The sequence below is a fragment of the Nyctereutes procyonoides genome, unplaced genomic scaffold (genome assembly GCF_905146905.1).
Source record: "Nyctereutes procyonoides isolate TBG_1078 unplaced genomic scaffold, NYPRO_anot_genome, whole genome shotgun sequence".
NCBI lineage: Eukaryota > Metazoa > Chordata > Mammalia > Carnivora > Canidae > Nyctereutes > Nyctereutes procyonoides.
In genome coordinates, this window is record NW_026575030.1 from 33,000,370 (window position 1) to 33,016,221 (window position 15,852).

A 15,852-nucleotide genomic window follows, 5' to 3' on the forward strand; every position below is an offset into this window, starting at 1 on the left:
TCTACTGATATTTCTTTCCTATGAATTTCTTGTCCGGCATGCTTTTTCTCCTGTTCCCAGTAGAGTTTCATGTCAAAGATTTAAGGTCCTTTCAATGCAGCACTTTTCCAAACCATTTCTAAGATTTCATCAAATTTGCCATAAAAACCAAACAAAAGTAAAATAAAACAACCAACCAACGAAACCACTAACTAAACAGCAACGCTCTGTGATCTAATACCTTCTTGAAATATTTTGTGAGTCAAACTCGGCAAAGATCATAAATGTGTGTGAGCGTACTAAAGAATTTTAAAGGCACGGATGAGGCTGCAAAGAAAAAGACTCTATCATATCCTGCTGGTGGAAGGGCAAATCAGAAAGCTTTTGGAAGGCAGTTTGGGAAAACAAACCAATTAAAAATGCAAAAAATCCTCTCTCAGGAATTCCATTCCTAAAATGTTATTGTATATGAGCTACTCATGCAAATGGATTTGTGTTCATTATAGCAGAAAGCTGCAAAAAATCTGCTTGAATTTTAACAGGGAACTGATTCAACTATAGACTGGCCATACAGTGGAATTGACAAAGCCACTGAAAAGATTGGATCTGCATATACTCATCAGAGAAAAATCTTGAAATACTGTTAATGTGAAAAAAGTTAGGAAGAAAGTGAATAATTTGGTCCCAATTATATTAAAGAAGAAAGAATTCATATATATACTGAAAATATATATAAATGAATAGAGTAAATCTGCAAAGATTTTTTAGACTTGACAATGGGAAAAAGTTACAACTTTTATGATGCCAAAGAGACTTTCATTAGACTTTTGTTCTACTTTTAAGATTTTTACTCATGAATGTCTTTTTTTTTTTCAACAATGAGAAGCTAGTCTAAAAAACCACAGCCCCGATAAATTCAGTGGAAAATAAAAGCTGTTAAATGACATTTAACTCCGCATTTCCCTAAGTTACTTGCCCATGTTTGACCATGGGCCATATTTGCATGTGTTTGTTTTGCTCCTCCTCGGGAAACTGTTTTAATTAATGCCACATTCAGTGGGTTCCAATCAATTTCTGTGAAAGAGGTCAGTGTATCTCTCAATTCTGAAGGATTCTGCAACTATTAATGGGAATACAGTTAACACTTTATTTTCTGAAAACAAATGTAAAACAAAATCTGAAGATAAAAGCAAATCGTATGAGTGTTTCAAGGAGGCAGAAAACTGGGGAATGAAACTTTTGTTTAGAGGGCACTTCCTATATGGGCAAGAGCTCTAAAAAAAATACTGGCCTCACAAGGACATTGTGAACTAAGAGAATCAATAATGCTATCGCGAATCGACACAATAAAGCTATTTATCATTCAATTTCCATAGCATTATCCCATCAATTTACAGATATGTTTTCTGTGTCTGTTTTCTTTAGAGACTCTTGTAAGGTTATCCAGTTAATATGCAGGAGGCCAGGGGCACGATTGGCTCTTGTCAAGACTTTGGGCTCTTGTCACCACTTACAGCTCCTTTTGCAAACACGGTGCCTTTCTACCCCACCACCAGTGGAAGGGCCGTGGCGCCTGTGGGGTCAAGTCCAGCCTGAACTGCAATCTGTATGGCCTCCTGTGGACCCGCACTTAGTGATGTCTGGGGAGAGTGGGGGTGGGAGTGCGGGGAGCAGACCAGCCAATGATGGCTGGAAACAGCCAAATGAACAGCGTTTGTCCAACTAGGACTCACTGGTCAGTCGTATACGTATTTGATATACATATTAAAAAGCTGAATGAAATATTATTTTTGCTTTTCTTGTGTAAGACAGTTCTGAGTCATCATTCATATACCAAAAAGGTTTTGGTTCTTAAAAAAAAAAATCAAAAACAAATCACCAAGAAGTCTGAATTTGGAAAAATGCATTGACATGGTCAGAAGGAGCGAGAACTGAGTAACTGACCAAGAGACGAGGCTCTCAGAGACTTGAAGAGTGAAGCTGTTCTGTCTGAAGTTAGTAATGAGAATTTTATTTTTGGACAATTCTGGGTGAGAGGTTGGGGAGATTATCACAGAGGCAAAGTTTTGTCTATGGATTTCTGCAGACACTAAATTGGCATTTCTCATTAAACTAGCATCTTTTCTGTTGTACTAACTGAAGAGAACATCTCTGGATTTTCAGAAAGCCCGAGAGAGGCAAGCAGGGAAGCCCTGAGGGTTAGGCAGTTCGCTTCAGGCCGCTAGCCACTGCATTAACTGGAGCCCCACCAAAGAGCTCCTAACTGAAAGGTACACACCCCGCCCCCTGCACACCCCAATTCTGGGGCCCCACAGCCAGTGTTTCCCTTCTTCCACATGCTTCTTGGTCACTCCCCCTTCTCTTCATAAACATATCCTGACCTCACACTATAGATTAAGTGACCGGACTGTTATTTCTTATTGATTGCAGTGATATAACAATTTTTGACAATGCACACATATGTTGGTACCATCGCCAGAGAGAAGGGTCTCTTCATCAGCTCTGGGGCGGTACTACTTTTCTTCGGTTGTTGAAGAGGACAGAGCTACACCTGGGCCGACAATGGTCATGTTTCATATGTGACCCAGAAGGCTTCTTAATAAGCCTTAATAAGCAGTTACATACATATTCCTGTATTTTTAGATTCAATAGGGTATATTTCTCATAATCCACCATTTAAAGAATCCAAAAAGATTTCAGTCACTTAATAAATACTTGTTCGCTTGTTCAGCGATGAGCTTTACTCTCTGCTTCAGTAACCATTCTCGTTTATAAACTCTAGCTGAGTGACTGTCAGCTAAGGCTGCCTAATTGTGTGTGACTTAAATAGGGCAGAGGACCATAAATAAATAAACGGCAACCTTTTTTCCTAGCCTTGCAGTTTAAAAGTCAATATTTTGGTCTAAAAAGATAAGTTCCATTTACTACTTATTTGTACTTCAGCTTATTTCAGAACTAGAATAGACTCATATTTTTTAAATAACATAATTTTTTTTATTATTTCTAGAGAAGATCTTCATATCACTGGGACTATATAACCTGAATATAAAATAATATATACCTAAGCTAAGATTGTCATTAATTCTATTACTTACCAATCAACCCATTCATACTGACACTTATCACCTTTGCTCTTTAACAGAGAGTTCTTGGTTTGAAAAGATCACTTAGGGTTTTCTTCTTTTTTTTTTTTTTGAAATCACTCACCTGCATAATAAGAGAATGTGCGCTTGTTCCGATCAAAAACAAACCATCGTTTTTTCCACGTTTTAATTTTTCCACCCATTTTGATAAGGAATCCTCGGCAAGTCTTCTCTGTGATTGACACATGATAACAGGTATCAATATTGTGGCCAGCAGTCTCTACGTGGCTTCGCAAATCAAAGTCTTCCTTCCGGACGGGCAGATAGCGTGTCAGAGGTCGAGCCTGGAAAGGCACAGACCCATGTCATATATAGCTAATTATTTGTGTCACTGAAGGTCACAGATGTTTACGGGTGGACATGAACTGAAAAGCCTAAGCATTAAAATGTTCATGTGATTATGAGAATTTAAGATACACATTATCCTTTGGAGTTTAAAAAATGCATAGTATTTTAAGAAGGATGCTACAATACACAGTGGGGGAGATGAGGGAGTGAGGGGTGGATGAAGTCAGGCGAATAGATTCTACTCCTTGAAATGGACAGATGAGAAAATGGCAAGATGCTCAGGTTAATAACCTGAGGTTTATACTAGGTGCTTAGCACTTAGAAACAGGGAATCAGGGGATCCCTGGGTGGCTCAGGGGTTTAGCGCCTGCCTTTGGCCCAGGGCACGATCCTGGAGTCCCGGGATCGAGTCTCACATCGGGCTCCCGGCATGGAGCCTGCTTCTCCCTCCTCCTGTGTCTCTGCCAATCTCTCTCTCTCTCTCTCTGTGTGTGTATCATAAATAAATAAATAAATAAATAAATAAATAAATAAATAAATCTTTAAAAAAAAGAAACAGGGAATCATATGAGGCATGAAGTTCCCTGGGCTGCCTCCTACAGATGACGATTCCTTCTCTCAGAAGTTCCCCAGACTTCCATCTATACAGCCTAACAGACATGACCTGATTGGTAAACATTATTTAGTAAGCATACCACCCCCCCCACCCCGAGCAAGATATCCCAAAGCTGTACACATCGGCTTACACATACTCTCTCATAGAAACTGAAGGCAGAAATGTACGCTTTGAAAAGTGAAGCTAAAATAAGGTAAGCAGCAGAATCAAAGCTGTACTCCATGAGCTGTCCAATGAACACATATGGACAAGATGTACCTAGATATCTTTCATTTTACTATGGCTGGAGGAAAGTTTCATGTAATCTATGAAGCATGTAACACCATGGGTCATATTTCGAAAATGGTTTTTTAGTTTATTCTGTTAAATAACCCTACCCCTCTGGCCTGGGGGAAATGACCTAAATATATACTTGGAGGCAAACCTTATAATTAGGATTAAAATAGAATTATGCTTTTTGGTTTAGCTTCAAAATGCCAAACAGGCATGGATGATCTTCACTGTGAATCACGATTTGGCAGAGGGTTGACATGATGAAATAAAATGAACAAGTTTTCCTTTGTATTTTTCCTTCAATATCTTGCCTTTGATTCTGGGGTACTTGACTTCAGACAGATGTCACACTTACTGATACCTCAAAGCACACAGTCTTCAAAATAGACTCTCGCTGCTGTGCTATCAAACTGCTGCCAACCATAAAGAATAAGAGAAATGGCACCTTTTATGAAGTCTAGTAAACCTTGGCAAAATGGGTTTGAACTCGAAGTCAAATGGCACTGCAAAAAATTATATTTTAGTTCCTCAGCAAACATATATTATGTAAGCAGCTTTAGTGACAGAAATTCAGACTCTCTGATAAGCAGGTCAGGAAGTTTACGGAAGTGGGTGGGTTGCCTGAGTTTTGCTTGAGTCCAGTGACCTTGCACAAACATGTGTGGACAGCTGTGGCAAAGGGGCCACGTGTGACAATACCTACAGTGGTTAGAAAAACAAAAACAAAACCAAAAAGCCCACGAACACTACCAAGAAATTGGTTTGGTAAAATTATTTTGTTCTGGCGTGTTTGCTTCCAAAAATGGCTTAATAGAACCCTTTCTCTTCTTCAGCCAAAGGGTTTTATTTGTTTTCAGTAGCAAGTCCAGCTGCATTTTTTTCAAAGCTGCTAGAAAACCATGCTTCTTTGAAGTATACCGCAAAAAAACGGGTAGCAGAAAAAATGCTTCTCCCATTAAAATGTACCATGCAGGAGTAGAGAAAAGTGGCATTTGGTTTGTAGATCTCAATCAGTTTTGAGATAAACACACTTTTTTTTTTGGTCTCTGAACTCCCCATCTGCCTCTTGTGGTTCCAAGGTGCAGGGAAAGGCAGCGGGACACAGCTCGGCCGTCTTCTACAAAATGACCACCAGGGGGCAGCCTATTCCAACCCATCCGGACCCACTGACCCACCTGTGCCCTCTGTTTCTCCCTTATTTTTACTTCCTTCTCAATTAACTTCTGCCTCTGGCTAGTTTCTTCCTGCAATCGTTTTTCCAGGAGTTCTCGGCGTCGTTTTTCTTCTTCCAGGGCTCGTTTCTTGGCTTCCATTTCCCGTTCCTAAATTTGCAGAACAAATTTTAAGACAAGCTGGTTATACTAGAATGCTTCCAAGGAACAGAAATTTCTCTCCAGACAGTTGGTTTTGCAGCCCGGGCTCTAACAATATACCAGCTGGATTAAAATCACCTCTTCGCTCCTGCTTTGGTTTTAATAAATATTTTGATGGTGAAAAAAAAAAATCACCTCTCACATAGTTTTCAAAATCATCCCACACCAGAAAGGCAACTGCAACATTTAATTGAATGCTAACTCTACACATAATGTGTATTCACAACTGAATATTAAGTGAAAATCCAGCTTGTGGTATTCAGTCATTTCATACAGATGATCACCACGCTCCTGTTTATAAGAAGGGTCACAAATCATCACCCAATACTAGTCTGGGCGTTAGCACTCCTTGCAGGGACCATCTTCTAAGTGAAGGCCATCAGTCCTGGTCCTTCCTGGTCCTTTGTTGCTTTGCGGCTTCCTGGCCAAAGGTCACAGAGGAAGCCCACAAGGAAGTCAGAAGAGGAAAGGAGGGGCCCTTTAAGGCAGGATGCAAAGGCATTTGGGGGGATTCCTAAGGAAGTTCAGATGTGGGCTCGAAATACAGTCACAATAATGTGGGATTTTAAGTATTACAACAGCACACAAGCTGGCAAGAAAGGGGGAGTACATATAGACATGACATTCATCCTGGTTCCCTGGGAGGCAGACAAAGTGGCCATCAAAGGGAAAATACAATAATAAGCACTGCTTTGGGTCCACGTTGACACTATATGTATTTTAAATCACAAGAAAACTATAGGGCAGCATGGAGGCTTAGAAATCCTCTCTAACACCTTTACTTTTCAGATGAAAAAAATGAGGCCAAAAGGGTTGAGCGACTACTCCAAGATTATATTGCTTCTTAAGGTCAAGGATAATTTCCTGTCAAGTGCGGGGCAGTTGGAACCGTTCTCACCGACCTCTGGCATAAAGACATTATGCCTACCCTGGATTCAAGCAGCCGGGTCTTCTCTGCATGAGCCTGCTTCAAAAGTCTCTCCATTTCTTCTATTCTGGCAATATTTGAAGTGCTGGCACTGAAGAGAACACAAAAGCCTTTTAAGAATATTGTTTGAGATTGACGTCTCTTGAAATACACACGCGTCCATGCACAGGCACGTGCACACACCAGTCCTGGGGAGGTGTATGATACGATCCAAAGTCATTTTAAAGGATGTTACTTAGGAGAGTCATTCACCTGAACAGGCAAGTCAATTCAGCTCTGGAAATTGTAGGTGCCATTGATTTACCTCAGTTTAGGACACAAAATATAGGCAAGGAAAATAATACCAAAGAAGAGTGATTTACTCATAAAGAAACCCAAAATCTTACAGAGTATGTTCTCAAAATGCTTTTTTCCAGAGTCTAAAAATAATGGACCATGGGAGGCTTTCTTGTTGCTTTAATCATTCAGACATATCAGACCAATAAGCCTATCACCAAAGTTCTATGTAGATGACACCTATGGTTTGAAGTCACTTTATTTGGTTTGGAAATATGTGTCCTCAGCTGCTTTTTTGCTATGTCTTTAAACACATGGACATTTTAGGGAGAGCCTGGCTGGCGCAATTAGAAGAGCATGTGACTCTTCATCTCTGGGTCATGGACATGAGCCCCACATTATGTGTAGAGATTATTTAAAAATATACATAGATGTGGATATTTTATTTCATACATCATGAGGTCAATTAAAAAAAAACTTTTCTTAAAGATGCAGCAGAAGAGTGATGGATAGTTTTGTCAATAATACTCTTTTTTTTTAAAGATTTTATTTATTCATGAGAAAGAGAAAGACAGAGACAGAGACACAGGCAGAGGGAGAAGCAAGCTCCATACAGGGAGCCCAACATGGGACTCGATCCCAGAACTCCAGGAACATGCCCTGGGCTGAAGGCAGTGCCAAACCACTGAGCCACCCGGGATGCCCTGTCAATAATACTCATCTACCATACTGATGAGGAACCTCTCTGAAGAGATTCGAGAGCTTCAAAAGAAATGTAATGAGAAAGACATTATATAACAAAAGAAAGAAAGAAAAAAACTAAAAGGTATAAAATCTGCAAGAACAGTTAGGGTCAGTAACTAAAAGAGAAAGAAAAGAACTTGGAAATGTTTAACATTAACCCAAAACTATTATTTCTCTCTTACATTTCTCTTACATTTTATTTGAGTGCTCTGGAAAAAAGGGCATGACCTAGGTCAAAACTTCTTTAGTCTGATGCTCCAGCTATAGAGAACCAAAGTTATTTCCTATGCATGTAGATTAATCTAGTCATTTAATATATGTCCACTTTTCTAGACCCTCTTGGGGACAGAGAGGCTTTTGTGCCTGTATCTTCTATAGCATGTCACACAGAAGGGGTTCACGTCAGACGCATTTATATAAGAATGACTTCATATGAAAATGAAAAGGATAATTCTTAGTTACAGTCTCTCAAAATTCTATTGTTGATCAACTCAAACCTAGGATGTTTCACACATAGAGCTAAATTCCTTTACAGAGATAAATGTCCACAGTATATATGGTTTATTTTAAAATCAGTAGCAGCAGTTTTATAGCCACTTTATTCCTAACTGCCAAAATTTGGAAGCAACCAAGATATCCTTCTGTAGGTAAATGAATAAAATAAACTGTAGTACTTCCAGACCATGGAATATTATTTAGCACTAAAAAGAAATGAGCTAGCAAGGAAGAGACACGAAGGAACCCTAAATGCATATTACTAAGTGAAAGAAGCCAATCTGAAAAGGCTAGATACTGTATGACTCCAGCCTTACAACATTCTGGAAAAGAGAACCACGGAGACAGTAAAAAGATGCATGGTGGCCAGCGGTTTGAAGTGATGAATAATCAGAGCACCCAGGGTTTTCAGGGCAGTGAGAACACTCTGTATGACACTATGATGAGAGATATATGACATTTTACATTTGTCCAAACCCAGAGAATGCACAACATCAGATGTGAACCCAGTTGTAAACCATGGACTTTGGGTGATAATAAAGTATCAACATGGGTTCATCAGTTGTAACGAATGTACCACTCTGGTGGGGCATGAGGATAACCTGGGAGGCTACATATGTGTGGAGATGGGGTATATGGGAAATTCTGTACCTTCCTCTCAATTTTGCTGAACCTATATAACCACTCTAAAAAACTGTTTTTTAGAAAGAAAAAAAAAAGATCAGTGCTCCCAGCCCCATTACAAACTGCATCCATCCAGGAAAGGGTCAACCTTAGCAATGTTGTATCCTTAGGAGTTTAGCTAATCTCCTACTTTGCAAGGTTACATTGGGCTAATTTTTAGCCAGATGTGTTCTCCTTATAAAGAGAGAACAGTTCATTTCCATGGACTGTTTGGGGTGGTACAAAAGGGTAAGTTCTGCTCTCTTCAATCCGTAAGAATTAAAGAAGAAAATCTTTAATTTTTGCACAAATTAAAAGTGTATTTCTTTTTACGGAGAACAGTCAACATCATAGATGCTAAAGTGGCACACCTCATCAGCTCAACATGATGAGTATCATGTTTATATTCTATAGTGTTTTCTGTGACATATATGTCACAGACACAGGTATGTATGTCTTATGTCTCCTATCAATTTGTAAATAAATAATTTGATTCCGCTAAGTCTCGGGTCTTAAAAACTCCCCAACTAAAGAAACAAAAACAAGCACTCACCAATTGTCTAACCCCCATCTGTTCTTCAGTTTTTTCTACAACATACTGTTTTCATCTAGGTTGTGCCTGAGCGTCGTTAGTTACAGAAAACTTTCTGTATCCATCCCTTCATTGTTTGAACCACATTCTTAGAATGTTGATACTTAAGTTGAACCAAAATCTATCTTCCTTACAGCTTCCATGCACTGGGCCTAGGTATGACCTTGAGTTCCCTGAAACCTATCCGGATGAATTGGTTGGAAATTGGTTAGAAACAAATATTTTCAGCCTATGGTTTTTCATATATCTATAATTTGGGAACATCCTGGGGGTAAGTTTTCAAATAGTTGCTTGTCTTCAAATATTTCTGTTCACTTTTTAGAATTTTTGAGGGTGTTTTCCATTTATTTTTTAATATTTATAATTAAGTTTCTGCCAATGATAGTCATTATTTGGCAATATTTACATAAATATCTTAACTTTTGCTCCAAAGGAACTCAATTTTCTGAAAACATTTGATAGAAAATACATGTTAACATTTACCACCTCGTGTCTTAATAACCTTTAGGTCACCTATTTTTTTAAGCCACCTTTTATATGTTTTTAAGACCATTTTGGTTATTTTGTTGAGAAAAATAAATTGTATCCACAGACACCTACTTGTTCTCTATAGCTTTTGCTATCTTTGATTTTAATATTTCTTTGACATGTAAATCACTTTTATTTAGCAAAACTTCTGCTGCTCTGTGATACTATGTCACGGCCAGTTTTATTTTTTTGTCCCATCAGGATTGCACACTGAAAAGCACAGGCTGCTGCAACAGGAATGTAGGGAGAAGTCTCGGCTTGTCAATACCATGGCATCCATGGCAGATACAAATGTCAGCAAGCAAAATTCTTAGTACCTGCCATGCAAAAGGAGAGTCTGAAATCCCTGAAGATAAGCTTTATAGTGGGTGATTTACAGCACAATACTCATCTTTGTTTTCTCAAGCCCATCCGAATTATGAGGAGTAATGTTTCTTTCCATTGCTTCAACTTCTGGCCTTCTTCAAAAGTAGGCAAAAATTTCTGATCTTGCATGTGATTCCTGTAAGGATGCTGGTGCTACTGAGTCATCGGGCCATTAACAGTATAAAGATGACTAGTTTTGACATTTTTTCATAGTCAATGATGTTCTGCTATTTTGTCAACGAAGATTTCTTTCTGTATCCTACCAATTTTGGTAAAAACCATATTCATAAAGAAAAAAAAACACACTCCCATCAAGGGTGAAGGAATCTAAATAGCAGATTTGAGGTTTTCGGGGCTTTTTAGAACATTCACCTTATAGGCAAAGGCAAAGACAGAAAAACATTAGAAAGACAAAGAACAACGGCATACAAGAAAGAAATAAGTAAGGAAAGAAAAACAAAACTAACTGGAACAAAACAAAATTCCTCATCAAGACACAGAAAACTTTTCCAAGACTGTGACTGGTGTACCGATATTGCCATTAAATGAAGAACCAGTAAATATCCCGGAATATTTATTTTCAATGAATCTTTCCAAGTACTTTCAGCAAATTATTAGTCCTTATGAAATGTCTAATCGTTCTCTGTTCAGTATCTCCTTGAATATTACAAGAGCACAACAAGCCCTCTGACCCTTCCTAACCAATATTCACGTGGTTTGAAACACCCAGTCCCTCTTGACAGTTGGCTGCCCCTGTCCCTCTACTATCACTTTGGTTTTCTGTATCTCTTCTGGAAGAACTTGCTAGAATAAAATGCAGACACTGGGTGTTGATTATCTAGAATGAAAAGCAGAATACAACCTTTTTACCAAAAATGAACAAATCAGAAGCATCTGAAATTCGAACTAAAGCATCCCTTAGACCCAAGTTCAGCCACGGATTGCCCTCAACTGCACAGCCAGTCCTGCTCCCTGCCCCACATGCACACTGCTGGTACGTAAGCTATAATGAAGGATCAAATTCCCTAACATTTTCGCCAAGTATGAGCACAAGGCCAGGGCTTAGGAAATTAGTAATAGCAATTGTGATAATAACATATCATTGTAGGCGGTATGCAGAACACTACACAGTCTAAGCCAAGCCAGTAATTTCAGCAGAATAGGGGTTTTATGCAGAATTGACTCTCGGCTGCTGTTTTCTATGACCCAAGACCTGTTTTCTTAACTTTTTGTTTGTTTCTGGTGTGAGGAATGATGCTGAAAAAGCAAACACACTGCCTAACTCAAGTGACTTACTGGTAGACGTAAAAATGATGTCTCAACAAAAAGCAAAGGGCCCAATGTACCCTTAACTCTGAGTAATTCTGTAATTCCACGAATGGCTTCCTGTGACATAATAAACCACAAGACTAAGTTTCTGACGCTAGAATTTCACCATGGAATTACATCTTTAATATACTTATCCTTTCAGAATATTTTAATACATAGCTTTAAAAAATATCTAACAGAGAAAATGTTTTAGCCCTTTCTTTCTCTTTCTGACTTCAAAAAGTTCTCATGAAGGATGTGTTGTCATAATATACATTCCAAACATTAGTTTCTTATTTGCCTGATGTTTGCCATATTCTTGTCCATCAGAAGATTGTGTACAAGCTGATCTTAGGGTAGTGTGTATTTTTTAAAAAAATAAATGGTGGTACAGAAGAAAAATGTTTCTCTCCTCCTTTCAATACTAAACCTTTTACAAGTATCTTATACTTTGGATTCTTCTTCTTCTTCTTTCCTGTGTGTGTGTGTGTGTGTGTGTGTGTGTGTGTGTGTGACATTCAGAGGGTCGGATAGCACAACGAAATAGATACTATTGGTAATTTCTGACCAATATGGTGACTGGTTATCTGTGATTGCTAGAGCCACTGGGTCAGGTCTGCATGAACTACATATACAAAATGATCGTGATCATGTGTAACTAGCTGCCAGGAATGCCCTACGGTGATGCTGTCCTTTCCATTAGGCATATTTAGTGGAATCATTCTCATTCTCTACCTCTAGAAATCACTTTAAGAAAAAGCAACTGGGCAAGCAAATAAAAATAAATTAAGTTCTGGGGCACCTGGGTGGCCCAGTGGTTGAGCATCTGCCTTTGGCTTAGGTCGTCGTGATCCCCGGGTCCTGGGATCAAGTGCTGCATCGAGCTCCCTGCGGGGAGCCCGCTTCTCCCTTTGCCTATGTCTCTGCCTCTCTCTGTGTGTCTCTCATCAACAAGTAAATAAAATCTTTAAAAAAAATTAAGTTCTTGCCCTGTCACTGTGCTTAAGTGTTCAGATTTGAGTGTGTAATTACGATCCACGTGGATCCTTTTGGGATAATTTCCTGTAGCTACTGCTGCACAACTGCTGTTCATCACAATTAAATATGAGAGATGGGGAGTGAGTATTTGAAGGGATGAATATTTACTTTCAATTTTTGGGAGGGGAGTAAAGGGCAGGGAGTGGAAAAATGCCAAGACAGGAAAATGCTTAGAGTCTATTTCTTTACTAAAGATGAACTCAAAAATGGACAGATAGGGGCGCCTGGGTGGCTCAGTCGGTTAAGTGTCTGACTCTCCTTTTTGGCTTAGGTCATGATCTCAGGGTCCTGGGATCAAGGCCAGCCTCGGGCTCTGTGTTCAGTGTGGAGTCTGCTTCAGATTCTTTCTCCCTCTCCCTCTGCCTCCCCCCCCACTTTCTGTCAAATAAATAAAAATCTTTAAAAAAAATAGATAAAAAGGTCAAGCGATCAAGAGTTCACCAAAGAAATATTGGTCTAAAATATTCACAATTATTTGGGAAGAGGGAAGAAGAGTCTGCTGTTTTCAAAATAAGGACGAAGTACAAAGTGCCATAGAAGCACGGGAGCCCCTCTGACAATGGGAATCTGAACTGCTGCGTCCTGAATTCTCGCTCTTAATGCCCACTTCTATTCCTCCTGTTACTGTGGTATCATAGTTGCTGGGTTGCTGATGCTTGTGTCTTGTTATCCAAAACACCACATGTGATTAGTCAGTTTATTGTCATCTATTAATAAGTACTCAAACTTCTAAGCTTTCTGTTCTGACAGTGTCAGCTCCCGGCACCTGCTGGCACAGCTGGGACAAGTTCAGGGCAGCGAGTGTCACCAGAGCACCTTCAGTGCCAGATGGTTTGTGCCCAACCCTTCCACACTCTTAAGTGTATCCCCCCAAGTAGTCATATTAAACTTCTTAAAAAGTGAGATACTGCATCTTCTAATATTTAACATGAAACATTAGTCCTTCTAACCTGAAATAATAATGGTAACCTCCCAAAAGGCTTTATCTTTAAAAATATATTTATTTATTTATTTATTTTTGGGGGGAGAGGCAGAGGAAAGAGAGAGAGAATCTCAAGAAGACTCCCCTGCTGCACATAGAGCCTATGCGGGGCTCATTCTCATGACCCTGAGATCATGACCTGAGCTGAAATCAAGAGTCAACGCTTAACCAACTGAGCCCCCCTGGTGCCCCAAAAGCCCTGTTCTTTATCATTACATAATCTCCTCTTTCAATTTAGGTCATTCCCGTGTGACAAGCAGCAATACAATTCTCATTGTTGCTTCAGTATTTTTTCTCAAAGACTCCTTTCCTTCTCTGATATGATATATTCAATAATATTAATATTTCACCCATTAATGCCAAAATGAAACTATACTGCATGCTTGATTTACCACAAAATGTAGCATCTGTCCTCTTCTCCTTTTCCCCCAGCCCTAAAATTTCCTAGTTATAATGTCTGGTTACAGTTGGGTCTTTCATATGCTTTTCATTTTGAAATATGAAATAACCCAAAGCTAAGTACACCTTGCTGGTATTACTTTCCCTCTGTCTCTGTCATTCTCTTATTGTAGGTGAGGAAAGAGCAAATTATTCAAATCTTTGTAAAGAAATAAATTATATTTATATGATGGTAATTTTCCATTGTAATGTTTTAAAATCCATCATTGTCTTGTATTTAAGAAACAACCTTTCCATTTCACAGACTAGGAAGCAATTCAGGACCAAGAACATTCTGTGACCTGCTTCAAGTAGCATGACCATCACCCAAATAGCACGAGCATTCCTGCTTTCATGCTGGGGTTTCCTTCCAACAGAGGGAATTCTGTTGATGGCAATTATCCAAGCGGACATTTGTATTTGGGATATGCAAATGCTCAAGTAACACTTATTGAATATTGAATGTTTCTTAGGCTGAAACCATAATGGTTCTCAGCTGATTAAAATAGATCAAACAAAAATTAAAAAAATAACAAATTGGAAATATATCCATTTTACTATATCCTGAAGTATTTATTGAGCCAACACTCAGTGAATACCCACTATCTGCTAAGATCTCTGTTGAGTGTAGAAACCAAAAGATACTTAGACATCCTCGTTGACATTGAAGAATTCACCAATTAATTACTGCAGAAAAAATTTTATACTGCAGTGTGATCAATGGTATAACAGATAAAAGAATCAACTGCAGTGCAAACAGAAGAAAAAGGCCCTAAAAGAGAAATTTTCATGAATTTCCAATTTAAGTTTAAGCCTGAAGGACAAGGAAGTTTCTCCAGGCTCAGATGGGACAGGGGGAGGGAGATGGTAAAGATACTCTACAATACCAGACACTACCAGTGCTTAGTAAGCATAGATTGAGTGAATATACAAATGGAAGGATAAACTGACTATAGACAGTGTTGTGCTGGTAACTCAGCTCTCTGGAGGGAAATAAAAACCCTGATACATAGCAAATGTTGATTTGTGGGGAGTAAATACTCCCACCATGGCCAATTTCCAACTACCAACATGACTTTACTGATTATACATAGAGGGAAATATGCAAATTTGGTACTTGCTAGTGTGAGTATAGAGCTAGTATGAGCCAATTCCACTCCACTGTTGACTCTAGAGCACTCTATAGGTGCTCTATAAGATGCTGTATAGGAGCACTCTATAAGGAACCTATAAATGAATGAATGAACAAACTACCTGATTCCAGGCCTGGGACCAATATGGTCAAAGGCACAGAGATTTGAGTATTCATCACCATCTCAATTAATAAGAAACCCTGTGAGGTGTATCAGGAGCAGAGAGTGAATGAGGAGCCGAGATGGATCCAGAATGCAGACTCTAGGGCATGACTTTACTCAAAGGGTAGTAGGGCATCATCAAAGCTTTCAAAGGGGCAGAGTACCATGACTAGATCTATATTTTAGATGTGCCTTTAGCAGTAATTCCATTAAGACCATCTTTGCTTGCCTCAAAGTATGAACCCAAATGTGAATGGTTAAACCCTTACAAAAATTCTAGTATGTGGAACAGCTAAAGTCTTCCTTCTAATGAAACATAAGTGTAAGAAATCCTTCAAAGTTCATACTATGCTGTTGGAAATTGTTTCTTCATTCAATCAAAAGAAGACCTAATGAGGCTTGAAGTCAACCAACAGAGGAAGCACAGTATACACGTGAACTCAAATGTAAAGAAATAGAGTAAAGGAGAAAAATGGATTTTATGATGTCTGACTGGCTAAGTCACACAGGATACAAAGAAAACACTT

The 15,852-nt window shown here is 38.9% G+C and overlaps 1 protein-coding gene across 1 annotated transcript in view; it reads right to left on the minus strand.

Annotated features, from left to right (window-relative positions):
- The window catches only part of PHLDB2 (pleckstrin homology like domain family B member 2), a 217,746-nt gene that overhangs the window by 3,152 nt on the left and 198,742 nt on the right, over positions 1-15,852 (minus strand). Inside the window, 3 exon segments of the mRNA XM_055316051.1 lie at positions 3,187-3,406; positions 5,475-5,621; positions 6,601-6,691. Of these exon segments, the coding sequence (XP_055172026.1) occupies positions 3,187-3,406; positions 5,475-5,621; positions 6,601-6,691 (458 nt within the window).